At 41.8% G+C, this 14215-nt stretch overlaps 1 protein-coding gene across 1 annotated transcript; it reads right to left on the bottom strand.

The window, feature by feature from the left end:
* On the bottom strand, positions 1–1634 carry LOC123472380. The gene has a single exon (XM_045173790.1). It carries the CDS (start codon positions 1632–1634, stop codon positions 99–101), a length of 1536 nt encoding a protein of 511 aa, XP_045029725.1. The 3' UTR covers positions 1–98.
* Positions 1635–14215: the final 12581 nt, after the last annotated feature.

Below are 14215 nucleotides of genomic sequence, written 5' to 3'. Positions count from 1 at the left end.
TTGTTTTCTCCAATTGTTTTATTCAATTCAAACAGTTATTGTGTTGTTTGCTGTAATTTCAAGCAGTAAACATAGCTGAAAAAAACGGACTTTTTTTTTTATCTCTTACAGATAAAAGGTAGCTTCCAGCCGTCAGCTGACAGGATGTCTCTGTCGAGTATTTGCCAGCAACTGCGACCGATACGGTGGCCAGTAAAATCCAGAATGACGTGAGCCCAGCGCCGGTCGCAGGGATTCAGATTGGACGCTCCGGATGTTTGGGCTTTCAATAAGGATAAAGCCTGGTCGATCACCAACTGGACATCTTTCGATTCTGGACAAAAGTTCCAGAAAGAGGAGGCTTCCGTTGGTGTCGGATGATCGACCCAGCGCAATTCGTATGGTAGGTGGGATTCCAAATCAAAATAACCACCCGTCCAAACGTATCGCGAATATTCATCGGCATATCCAAATATTTCTTTCTGATGGGATTTCACGTAAGCATCTACGATGCGTTCTTCATGCGCTGCTTGGATCGAAAGTAAACGCGATCCTTGGCCGATCTGACGACAAATTTCAACGCTTTTTGCGTAACTGACGCGCTCCGTGAAGAAATCGTAACTATGTTGGGCCGATACTTTCTCTGCCGTGATTACCGGTCGAAGAGGGCGATTTTTCGGTGAAAATACAAAATCGGGAAACGGAGCTGGTCTCGTTATAACTGCCGTCGGCCTCGATGAAGGTAAAACTGCAGTATTAAGAATTTCATCAGCACTGACCGGAACGGTTGTCTGCAGAATTAAGTCGTTTGACACATCTTCGTACCGCTCAAGAGTCGGACTTATTTCTGGAGTTACTTCATCCGCTTCAACTTCGAAACTAGGTAAAGCAAGTGTTGTTGTAGTAGGAGTTTCAGCAGATGTTTGTTTCATTTGAAATGTGACTCCTTGATTGTCGTGTAGCAAAACAACTTCAATAACCAGAGTGGAAAGAGCAGATTCATCAGCTGTAACAACGAATTCATTGTTCTTATTTTCGTTTAGTTGGGGCTCTATCGAAGTGGCCACTGCAGTTTTACTGTCCATGGGGAGAAGAGCAACATCTTCGAGATTTGGAATGGTGTACCCAGATCGGTCTTCAGGTAGAAAAACACCTAGGTCTTTTATTAAGATAAACTCGCCGAGTAAAGGAATATCTTCCAATTTGGGACTGAAAGGTCCAAAATGTACTGTCGAAAGGGACAATTCAGGTTCTATGTCCAAAGACGTCATTGGAGTTGTTAGGGTAGAACTGTTAGCTTCTACAATCGGTCTGTCAACAGTAATGCTGGTCGTCACAGGTGCGAATTCTTCATCGTCCATGCTGGTATCGTCAGGTGTCAACTGATGTTCGATCTCTAACCTGGTAACAAATCTAGTATCGAATGAGTTGGTTGGTGTGCTCTCGATCGGCACAGGAGGGTCAGTGTTTCCGGCTATTGGGACATTTCCATCGTTAAGTTGAGTGGTCTTGTCGAATATATGGCTGGTTTGATTATTGCCAAGCAATATGGGCAGAGCCCCTCTAAACGTGAGAGAGAACATGACGACGAATATGAGTGTCGCAATGATCCTGGCAAAAATAGGAAGGCACGACCTTTCATTAGTATCTCCCATTTTTCCCTTCTTTTGTTTCAATAAAGGAATGTCAGTACATTAGGTACTGCATCTAATGTCTTCATACCTTAAACGTTGTTTCTTGAAGATGGCGATCGTGTTTAATGTACTATTCAATCAAATTTGATATTTTCCGTTATAAGACCAGTATTAAACTCGTTTTCAGGTTTTGGCCTTAAATATAAAAAACATTGTTCTGCAAGTGTTAAACAAACAACACTATTTGTGTTGCTTCATTCTCCAAATATAGCTAAGAGTGCAGATTTGTGACTCGGCTAGGATCGCCGGAAAACGATTCGATAGCAAAACCCTGGTAAAACAAACTGAAAAAGAAAAGTCTCCAACGTGTTTCCCTCATGGAAGAGCCTTATTGAGATCTCATTATGAGACTATGCATATAGTTCCGTTACACATCATCTATAAAAGTATCAAATCAAGACTCAATGTCCCACACTCATCACTTGAAGTGGCCAATCTAGTGAAGTGGTTCAATCACTAATGTATATAGTCGTTTATAGTATCAGAACTAAGTTGTAAGATAGTACCATGGACGTAACCAGTGTATCATATTTGATAAAAAAGTGAGTATTTTAAAATAAAGTTTTTATTTTATTTTATCGTATGTGATAAAAAAGTTGTAGGCTTGTAAAATAAATTTTTTTAAATTATTAATTAATTGTTTAATTTAATGAAATAAGTTATTTTAAAATAAAGTTTTTATTTTAATAAAAATTAAAAAATTAAAAAACTTTATTTTAAAATAAAGTTTTTATTTTAAAATACTCACTTTTTTATCAAATTCGATACACTGGTTACGTCCATGGTACTATCTCTATCTATCATGTACTCATAACATGGACTTGAGAATAAGTCCATGTTATACTCCTCTAGGAAATCATGGTCAATTAAATTTAACAGAGGCCCTTGAACATTCAAACTTTCAACATGCGGTATGGACGTTGAGGCTTTAAACATGGAAGCATGACTTTCGAAGGAGAATTGGGAAAGGTTCAGAACAGAAGCCAAAACAGGGTTATTGAAATCAAATTTTTGCTTTAACGGGGATGATGGAATAGCTGCGGATTCTTCATTGCACGTTCTAACTCCCATTGAACTCAGGGTTGTGATGAAGGACTTCCGGAACCAATTCATAGCTTTCCCCATGTCCCATCCTGGTATTGGTCTGGTCTTCTGTATATCAAATGCAATTTTCCGAGCAAGTCCAGCATCTGCTACAGAGTTAGATATCCACTCTACCAGTAGTGGGAACTTGTGAACAATAGTCTTCTTTAAGAATGGCTTTAGACCTTGCAGGTGTAGATTCATGTCATTCATGTTTGGTGTGTAGCTGAATATGTTGAGATTTGCATCAGGCAAGCCAACTCTAGAATGTGTGCTGACTAAGTTTAGAGTTCTCCCGTTGAACTGGAAATTGATAGATTTGGTCTCCATAACATCAAACAGATATTTGGTTTCAACATCAAGGTAGATTGGACATCCACTTGTGCTTGTCTGGTTCTCTAGCCGGCAATTGAAAGATCTGCCAATGACGAAAAGATTCTTCAAGTACCCTCTTGAGTATATACTGTTAGTTACATGCATTTCTTGACACCAGTGTTCGAGGAATCTTAGGACATGCCGCACACTATGCTTGTCACTCACTTGAATGGATTCAATGAAAGAGACTGGGTCACTGTTATTTGATGAGTTCACCGTGACAGAGAATCGAGTGTCATCCAACTTCCCAGTCCAAATGCCTTGGCCTACGTATATAACTTTGCCTTGTGTTACAAGTTTCCTTTGTGATCTTGAGTAAGCTCCAACAGTTCCTAGCTTGACTTGTGCTAGTTTTGTGAGAAAATCCATCTTGTCACAGGTAGAGTCATCCAGGAATATTTTGAGGAGGGCTAGCATGTTCTGCCTTGATTTGCCAAACTCTTGCCGAACTTCAAGTTGTTGACTCATCTGGATTATATCTTTGAGAACTTTGGTCTTGCTCTCATCGTCAAGGAAGGAAGTGCAGACCATGTATATGGCATGTCTCAATATGCTTGCAAAATTAGACAGATCCTTCACATCTGGACTATCTTCAGTGGACAGTTTGTAGCCAGGGAAGAAGTCTTGCCTTGCAGCAGTAACCATATTGCTAAAGCCTGCTGCTTTCTGAATGGGTGCTCCAGAGATTTGGACAAGCCTACGTTTCCCCTCCATGTTTGACAAGAAGTCATGGAGCTGGCAGTGGCTTTCAAAAGGACTAACCTGTAGTGTCTCTTGAGGGGTGTCTCGCAACCAGATTATATTCTGCCTAAGCCTTGTCCATTGGTTCTGCTTTGTCCTGTTTGAAGCTGGGATTGTTTCATGTCCAAACCATTTCCATCTAACCATGGCTAGAGGGGTGAAGACTACATTTGACTCAGTCTCTCCAACCTCTATCTTAGTGTTGACTTTTCTGAACATTGCTGCTGAAAATGCCCCTTGAATTGCATTGAAACAAGAAGAGCTTTCGCTGATAAACTCATAGTCCAAGCAAAAGGGGAACAGGACTTTGACTTGGAAGTGGGAGCCTCTTCCGAGTCATACCATAACGAAGACTCAGATAGAACATGCATGGAAGCAATGTATACTGATGAGGCCACAATTCTTGCAATGTTGACTCCTGAGGCTAAAGCTGCTGAGATACCAGGTGAGTGCATCTTCTTTGCAAACTTTAGCAGGACTTCTTTGGAGTTTTCAGATTTGCGGTACAGTAGCTCTGGATTTTCATTGAACTGCTCTATCCAGTTGTAAGGCAGATCTAGTCTCTCAATTAGTCTTGCGTGCTTTTTCCGATTCCCCCACTTCACTATCCGCTTGTGAACAAATGATCCCCCTTGAGTGGTTTCCAGTGTCAGGTACCTTCTTTGTTCTCCGTTAGGGCCAGGAGGTGCAATATGGAAGTTGGTAATCATTGCTTTGTAGCACTTTCCAAGGTGTGTTGTTTTTACTGCTTTCCACAAATTGTACTTGAAACCTGTCAGTCCTGCGAAGAAAGGGAAGTCCATCAAGAAGAATCCATTTCCAGGATCTGGAACTTTGACCAGTTCATTACATAATTGAGGGAAGATGGCAGACACTGATGATTCTAGCAGGCTGTAGTGAAGAAGAGCTTGTGCAATTTGACAGTGTGACGTTAAGCTGAAACTTCCCCCTCCTGACAGCACATTACTTAAGTTAGAGGCCATCTCTTCTTGCCTGGATGCTAAGGATTCTTGCTCACTGATCAAGTTGACAGCAGTGACCCATCTGAGTAAAGGCCTTATAGTATTTTTGTGGAATGTGAACTCTGAGTTGAACTCTGATACCATGTTCATCATATTAGTGGTCTTTACTGAGTCATACGCTTTAACATAATTTCGCAAGCTTTTTTGTCCAAGGATCCAAATGAACCATTAATGCTTTTTTCTACCGCTGTATCATAGCTAATAGGCTTTTCTGGACCATTCGTTATTGCAGCTTCGTATTTCAAAAGCTTACCAACAGTTTTTCTTAACCTCAAATGCATGGTTTCAGCCCTTGTTGTAGTGACCCTAACAATATCAATATTTACAAGTTTATCTACCTTTTCTGGAAACACACCTGCATATAGCATGGCAATACACCCAGGTCACCCACCCAGGCTATGACCAATAAATGAAAATTTCTCCCACTTCAATTGTTGTGACCCACATAACACAATGCAGTCCGTCGTATGTCTGACAGATATCGGGGTCGGATGTTGAGTACATCTTTTTGATATCCTCCGGACAGCCTGATATCCGATTTGGATGTCCTATGGATGTAATTTTTTTTGGTTTTGACCGCCCTAAACAGCGCCGTCGGATATTCTAAGGATATCCGAACGGGCTTTTATTTGGCTATAAATATGACATTTATTGGACCTCTAATCTTGAAAAATATTAGTTTCTATCAGGATTAGAACCCGGGTCTCCCGCACCACAGTCGAATATTATTCCACTGTGCCAATCTACAGATACAATATTTATGGTTTTCGAACAATACAATCGAATTGTTGTAAAACACTTGAGTTTTTTTCAATAACAATTTCACATACAGGATTTTTAAGAAGTCAAGATGATGTCGAACTTAGATTAAACCTGAAGTGTATAAATTGCAATTAAACAATTTAGGCTAAATATTTTTGAATTTTAAACTTCAGCATGATTTATTAAGATTAAAGTAGTTTTTTATTATTTGAAATTAAAATCCTATCATAAGTATACTTGCTTTGAATATTATTAAATGCCAAATAATATTTATTTTCTGTAAGTTAATTTCCAATGGTTTGGTTCCCGTAAGCTAAACGGAAAGCCTGTGCAAACAAAATCATGACTAACATATATTTTATTCATTTTTTGTAATAAATTTTAAAATAAACCATCCGGCAAATAGATAATTACATCTTAATTTATTTAATTTTTCGTATTAAATGCTGGACTTAAAATAAAAATACGTTCAAGGGAAAAATTGGAACATGGTTAAGTTCTCCCCTTTTGAAAACAAAGAAATTTTGACAATTAATAATGAAACTTAGGGATCGGCCCCAATTAGTTCTAATCGAGTTAACCGCCCCGCACCGATAAAGTGCATTCAGGGTTGAATTGAGGTGCCATTTTTTCAACCGGGGCGGTGCGGGGAAAAATTTGAGGTTAACCCGTTGCCCCGACGCAATTTAAAAAAATGCTGTTCTTTCGGTTTCAGAGTAAAAATCGGGGTAAGCGGGTAGAACGAGCTATTATCGGGGTTGTTATCGGATCGATCGGGTGAAACAGTCAATCGATAATGTTTTTTGCATTAATGAATCGATTGATTGCAAACCCCAATTGAATTCGGGGAGAAGAATTTTCCACCCTGAGCCACGCCTCGATGGCCCGAAGTGAGAAACCCGATTTGCAAAAAAGCGCCCCGATTGGCTCGAGGCCGATCCTTAAATGAAACAATTGAAAATCTTCTTGGCTGTTGAAAGGAGGTCCGTAGAATATAATTTCCGCACATCCATTGCACTTCCAAGGTGACTAGCCGACGGACATCCCTGGAACTACCCCTTGAGTACATGGATATGTAACGGATGTTCGGCCATGATTCGGACATCCGACGGCAGAAATGTGCTATATGGGGATATTCTCTCCACAGCTAAAAGACAGTCCAAGATGTGGTACATACCAATGTTCTTTCCTATATGACTATCAACCTTGTAAACTAAGGCTAGGATTGATGATATTCTTTTAATATCTTGTTCACTTGTTACTTTGTAGGAAGTCAGTATCTTTTCTCCCACTTCAATTGTTGTGATCACAACAATTGAAGTGGGAGAAATTTTCATTTATTGGTCATAGCCTGGGTGGGTGACCTGGGTGTATTGCCATGCTATATGCAGGTGTGTTTCCAGAAAAGGTAGATAAACTTGTAAATATTGATATTGTTAGGGTCACTACAACAAGGGCTGAAACCATGCATTTGAGGTTAAGAAAAACTGTTGGTAAGCTTTTGAAATACGAAGCTGCAATAACGAATGGTCCAGAAAAGCCTATTAGCTATGATACAGCGGTAGAAAAAAGCATTAATGGTTCATTTGGATCCCTGGACAAAAAAGCTTGCGAAATTATGTTAAAGCGTATGACTCAGTAAAGACCACTAATATGATGAACATGGTATCAGAGTTCAACTCAGAGTTCACATTCCACAAAAATACTATAAGGCCTTTACTCAGATGGGTCACTGCTGTCAACTTGATCAGTGAGCAAGAATCCTTAGCATCCAGGCAAGAAGAGATGGCCTCTAACTTAAGTAATGTGCTGTCAGGAGGGGGAAGTTTCAGCTTAACGTCACACTGTCAAATTGCACAAGCTCTTCTTCACTACAGCCTGCTAGAATCATCAGTGTCTGCCATCTTCCCTCAATTATGTAATGAACTGGTCAAAGTTCCAGATCCTGGAAATGGATTCTTCTTGATGGACTTCCCTTTCTTCGCAGGACTGACAGGTTTCAAGTACAATTTGTGGAAAGCAGTAAAAACAACACACCTTGGAAAGTGCTACAAAGCAATGATTACCAACTTCCATATTGTAAGGATCCGCCGACCAAATCAAAATTCAAACGGTAAAATTTAACACGTTGCTTTTATTGCCCTGTTTTGACCCCAAAAGTTGTTGCCCCGAATGACCGACTTTCTACTTTTATTACTCTAACGGTAAAGTCAGCCTTCTTCCGCCGACCTTATATTTTTGAACACGCCTGACCTCGTTTGACTTTAAATTCGACTCTCTGCGTTGCCGTATAAAAGACGGACAAACTTCACCAGCAGGGAGAGTCACCAGTCGACCAGCGAGGCAGTCAGTGAGTCAGTCTTCCTCCCTCCGTCTGTTACCTTTTCCCTTTTGTTTTTGCCGCTGTGTTTTGAAATGTAATTGGTGTCAAATTTAAATAAACATCATCACCCCAATTGTTTCATCTGGTGGCAGCGAGGACGAACCCGCCGACCGAAGTCTTGGCCGTTACGGACGCGTTACCAAAAACTCTACTACAGCAGTTCTTCGCCGATGATGGCCCAAATTGAAGACAAATATTCTGTCACCGACATCAAAGAAAAACCTTTAAAGAAGAAAATAAAGGCATTGTGGTTGGAGAAATTCAAGAAACTAAAAAAATTTGTAAGTAAAACACTGAAAATTAAAATATCTCGACCTGTTTTTTCGGCTGCTATTGTCGCAAGCCGAGTCACCATTGAGAAAGCCTCTTCCCACCCGGAAAAACACCAAGACAAGGAAAATCACCAAAATGAAAACAGCATATTCGCGGATGAATCTGTCATACGACCATCAGAGTTGGAACATCAAACGACTGTAAGTTGCATTTTTTCCATCCCTTTTCCTGAACCAACTTGCGAAAACGCAGCTGTTACCACGTCGGCAAGTGAGGAAACAAAGGAACAAAAAATCGCTGTGACTTCCGACCACCTTGGTGACCACGAAGACCAACCCGGGCTGAAAAATCTGGACCAGTTGGAGCTCTTACACTCGATCCTACACGATGCCCACTTGACGCCAGGCGACGATCAACGCGCTTCAAATGCCGTACACCAAGCCGAAACCTTCAGAGTCTTTGATCGCCCATGGCCAACGGCCAAAATTAAGAAACGAAGCAGAGGTTGCACGAAAGAGCCGTTGCTTTTGGCGCAAAGACGGTGCATGCTTGTCTGCCCAGCCGCCTAAGCCCTCATCACCTAGACCACGCGAAGACCCGACCAAACCGACATTGGAAATTCAACATTACAATTCGAAACCGATCCAATTTATTTCCTAACTATCTTAGACCCCCCTTCTCTTACATAGTTTTTCCACCTAAAACTAGTTCCCCTTTGAATTTGACACCTCCAGATTTATATAGACTACGGCAAAAGAAAATCAACTTCACTTCTATTCCCCCTCTATACCTCCACTTAACCAAAGAGGACATTCTCATGCAAACCATTCTTTATCTTTTTTTATTTTGGAACAGCTGAAGTTTTATTGAGGTCATAATCTCGCTTCTTCTCTTATTGACACATCTGTTTGCGAAGCTGTGTTCTAAGTTTAGGCACACCTCTTGCAGAGGCAATTGTATCTGTACCGGGCTCCGGGCTCGAGGGCGTTACATATTTCCTTCGACGGAACACGCCACACTGAGCTCCGCGCTCCCAGACGTCCGCGTCACTACTCATTTTTTCATATTCATTATTTTGCTGTTTTTAATCTGATTCGTAAAGACTGTCTAGGCTTAGACACTTTGGCTTCAGATTTGTTTTATCGAGCTCCGCGCTCGAAGGCGTAAAAATTCCTTCGACGGAATGCGCCACACTGAGCTCCGCGCTCGTAGACGTCTGCGTCACCACTCTTTCTTCATATTGTTTGTTTTGCTGTTGTAAAATCTGATTTCAAAAGACCGTCTAGGCTTAGACACTTTACTTCAGATTATTTTTTATCGAGCTCCGTGCTCAAAGGCGTACGTATTTCCTTCAACGGAACACGCCACACTGAGCTCCGCGCTCCCAGACGTCCGCGTCACTACTCGTTTAATGCTGTATCTTTTCTCCTTCGCTGTATTTCGTTCCAAATAAAAAAAATGTCCCATTCCATCTGAGAAAGCTACCAACGCGATAAAACTCCTCGAATATTTCTGGCTTACTTTTTCTTCTCTTGAACTGCATGTTTTACTATGTTGAGAAAAGAGATTGCGAGACGCAATCTATTTTGACGGGGACCCATGTAAGGATCCGCCGACCAAATCAAAATTCAAACGGTAAAATTTAACACGTTGCTTTTATTGCCCTGTTTTGACCCCAAAAGTTGTTGCCCCGAATGACCGACTTTCTACTTTTATTACTCTAACGGTAAAGTCAGCCTTCTTCCGCCGACCTTATATTTTTGAACACGCCTGACCTCGTTTGACTTTAAATTCGACTCTCTGCGTTGCCGTATAAAAGACGGACAAACTTCACCAGCAGGGAGAGTCACCAGTCGACCAGCGAGGCAGTCAGTGAGTCAGTCTTCCTCCCTCCGTCTGTTACCTTTTCCCTTTTGTTTTTGCCGCTGTGTTTTGAAATGTAATTGGTGTCAAATTTAAATAAACATCATCACCCCAATTGTTTCATCTGGTGGCAGCGAGGACGAACCCGCCGACCGAAGTCTTGGCCGTTACGGACGCGTTACCAAAAACTCTACTACAGCAGTTCTTCGCCGATGATGGCCCAAATTGAAGACAAATATTCTGTCACCGACATCAAAGAAAAACCTTTAAAGAAGAAAATAAAGGCATTGTGGTTGGAGAAATTCAAGAAACTAAAAAAATTTGTAAGTAAAACACTGAAAATTAAAATATCTCGACCTGTTTTTTCGGCTGCTATTGTCGCAAGCCGAGTCACCATTGAGAAAGCCTCTTCCCACCCGGAAAAACACCAAGACAAGGAAAATCACCAAAATGAAAACAGCATATTCGCGGATGAATCTGTCATACGACCATCAGAGTTGGAACATCAAACGACTGTAAGTTGCATTTTTTCCATCCCTTTTCCTGAACCAACTTGCGAAAACGCAGCTGTTACCACGTCGGCAAGTGAGGAAACAAAGGAACAAAAAATCGCTGTGACTTCCGACCACCTTGGTGACCACGAAGACCAACCCGGGCTGAAAAATCTGGACCAGTTGGAGCTCTTACACTCGATCCTACACGATGCCCACTTGACGCCAGGCGACGATCAACGCGCTTCAAACGCCGTACACCAAGCCGAAACCTTCAGAGTCTTTGATCGCCCATGGCCAACGGCCAAAATTAAGAAACGAAGCAGAGGTTGCACGAAAGAGCCGTTGCTTTTGGCGCAAAGACGGTGCATGCTTGTCTGCCCAGCCGCCTAAGCCCTCATCACCTAGACCACGCGAAGACCCGACCAAACCGACATTGGAAATTCAACATTACAATTCGAAACCGATCCGATTTATTTCCTAACTATCTTAGACCCCCCTTCTCTTACATAGTTTTTCCACCTAAAACTAGTTCCCCTTTGAATTTGACACCTCCAGATTTATATAGACTACGGCAAAAGAAAATCAACTTCACTTCTATTCCCCCCTCTATACCTCCACTTAACCAAAGAGGACATTCTCATGCAAACCATTCTTTATCTTTTTTTATTTTGGAACAGCTGAAGTTTTATTGAGGTCATAATCTCGCTTCTTCTCTTATTGACACATCTGTTTGCGAAGCTGTGTTCTAAGTTTAGGCACACCTCTTGCAGAGGCAATTGTATCTGTACCGGGCTCCGGGCTCGAGGGCGTTACATATTTCCTTCGACGGAACACGCCACACTGAGCTCCGCGCTCCCAGACGTCCGCGTCACTACTCATTTTTTCATATTCATTATTTTGCTGTTTTTAATCTGATTCGTAAAGACTGTCTAGGCTTAGACACTTTGGCTTCAGATTTGTTTTATCGAGCTCCGCGCTCGAAGGCGTAAAAATTCCTTCGACGGAATGCGCCACACTGAGCTCCGCGCTCGTAGACGTCTGCGTCACCACTCTTTCTTCATATTGTTTGTTTTGCTGTTGTAAAATCTGATTTCAAAAGACCGTCTAGGCTTAGACACTTTACTTCAGATTATTTTTTATCGAGCTCCGTGCTCAAAGGCGTACGTATTTCCTTCAACGGAACACGCCACACTGAGCTCCGCGCTCCCAGACGTCCGCGTCACTACTCGTTTAATGCTGTATCTTTTCTCCTTCGCTGTATTTCGTTCCAAATAAAAAAAAATGTCCCATTCCATCTGAGAAAGCTACCAACGCGATAAAACTCCTCGAATATTTCTGGCTTACTTTTTCTTCTCTTGAACTGCATGTTTTACTATGTTGAGAAAAGAGATTGCGAGACGCAATCTATTTTGACGGGGACCCATGTAAGGATCCGCCGACCAAATCAAAATTCAAACGGTAAAATTTAACACGTTGCTTTTATTGCCCTGTTTTGACCCCAAAAGTTGTTGCCCCGAATGACCGACTTTCTACTTTTATTACTCTAACGGTAAAGTCAGCCTTCTTCCGCCGACCTTATATTTTTGAACACGCCTGACCTCGTTTGACTTTAAATTCGACTCTCTGCGTTGCCGTATAAAAGACGGACAAACTTCACCAGCAGGGAGAGTCACCAGTCGACCAGCGAGGCAGTCAGTGAGTCAGTCTTCCTCCCTCCGTCTGTTACCTTTTCCCTTTTGTTTTTGCCGCTGTGTTTTGAAATGTAATTGGTGTCAAATTTAAATAAACATCATCACCCCAATTGTTTCAATATTGCACCTCCTGGCCCTAACGGAGAACAAAGAAGGTACCTGACACTGGAAACCACTCAAGGGGGATCATTTGTTCACAAGCGGATAGTGAAGTGGGGGAATCGGAAAAAGCACGCAAGACTAATTGAGAGACTAGATCTGCCTTACAACTGGATAGAGCAGTTCAATGAAAATCCAGAGCTACTGTACCGCAAATCTGAAAACTCCAAAGAAGTCCTGCTAAAGTTTGCAAAGAAGATGCACTCACCTGGTATCTCAGCAGCTTTAGCCTCAGGAGTCAACATTGCAAGAATTGTGGCCTCATCAGTATACATTGCTTCCATGCATGTTCTATCTGAGTCTTCGTTATGGTATGACTCGGAAGAGGCTCCCACTTCCAAGTCAAAGTCCTGTTCCCCTTTTGCTTGGACTATGAGTTTATCAGCGAAAGCTCTTCTTGTTTCAATGCAATTCAAGGGGCATTTTCAGCAGCAATGTTCAGAAAAGTCAACACTAAGATAGAGGTTGGAGAGACTGAGTCAAATGTAGTCTTCACCCCTCTAGCCATGGTTAGATGGAAATGGTTTGGACATGAAACAATCCCAGCTTCAAACAGGACAAAGCAGAACCAATGGACAAGGCTTAGGCAGAATATAATCTGGTTGCGAGACACCCCTCAAGAGACACTACAGGTTAGTCCTTTTGAAAGCCACTGCCAGCTCCATGACTTCTTGTCAAACATGGAGGGGAAACGTAGGCTTGTCCAAATCTCTGGAGCACCCATTCAGAAAGCAGCAGGCTTTAGCAATATGGTTACTGCTGCAAGGCAAGACTTCTTCCCTGGCTACAAACTGTCCACTGAAGATAGTCCAGATGTGAAGGATCTGTCTAATTTTGCAAGCATATTGAGACATGCCATATACATGGTCTGCACTTCCTTCCTTGACGATGAGAGCAAGACCAAAGTTCTCAAAGATATAATCCAGATGAGTCAACAACTTGAAGTTCGGCAAGAGTTTGGCAAATCAAGGCAGAACATGCTAGCCCTCCTCAAAATATTCCTGGATGACTCTACCTGTGACAAGATGGATTTTCTCACAAAACTAGCACAAGTCAAGCTAGGAACTGTTGGAGCTTACTCAAGATCACAAAGGAAACTTGTAACACAAGGCAAAGTTATATACGTAGGCCAAGGCATTTGGACTGGGAAGTTGGATGACACTCGATTCTCTGTCACGGTGAACTCATCAAATAACAGTGACCCAGTCTCTTTCATTGAATCCATTCAAGTGAGTGACAAGCATAGTGTGCGGCATGTCCTAAGATTCCTCGAACACTGGTGTCAAGAAATGCATGTAACTAACAGTATATACTCAAGAGGGTACTTGAAGAATCTTTTCGTCATTGGCAGATCTTTCAATTGCCGGCTAGAGAACCAGACAAGCACAAGTGGATGTCCAATCTACCTTGATGTTGAAACCAAATATCTGTTTGATGTTATGGAGACCAAATCTATCAATTTCCAGTTCAACGGGAGAACTCTAAACTTAGTCAGCACACATTCTAGAGTTGGCTTGCCTGATGCAAATCTCAACATATTCAGCTACACACCAAACATGAATGACATGAATCTACACCTGCAAGGTCTAAAGCCATTCTTAAAGAAGACTATTGTTCACAAGTTCCCACTACTGGTAGAGTGGATATCTAACTCTGTAGCAGATGCTGGACTTGCTCGGAAAATTGCATTTGATAT

The sequence above is a fragment of the Daphnia magna genome, linkage group LG5, assembly GCF_020631705.1.
Source record: "Daphnia magna isolate NIES linkage group LG5, ASM2063170v1.1, whole genome shotgun sequence".
NCBI lineage: Eukaryota > Metazoa > Arthropoda > Branchiopoda > Diplostraca > Daphniidae > Daphnia > Daphnia magna.
This window is presented reverse-complemented; position numbering and strand designations above follow the sequence as displayed.

What these genes read in the sequence shown, in the direction of transcription:
- LOC123472380 (XM_045173790.1), bottom strand. Translation starts at nt 1,634, where the DNA reads ATGGGAGATACTAATGAAAGGTCGTGCCTTCCTATTTTTGCCAGGATC.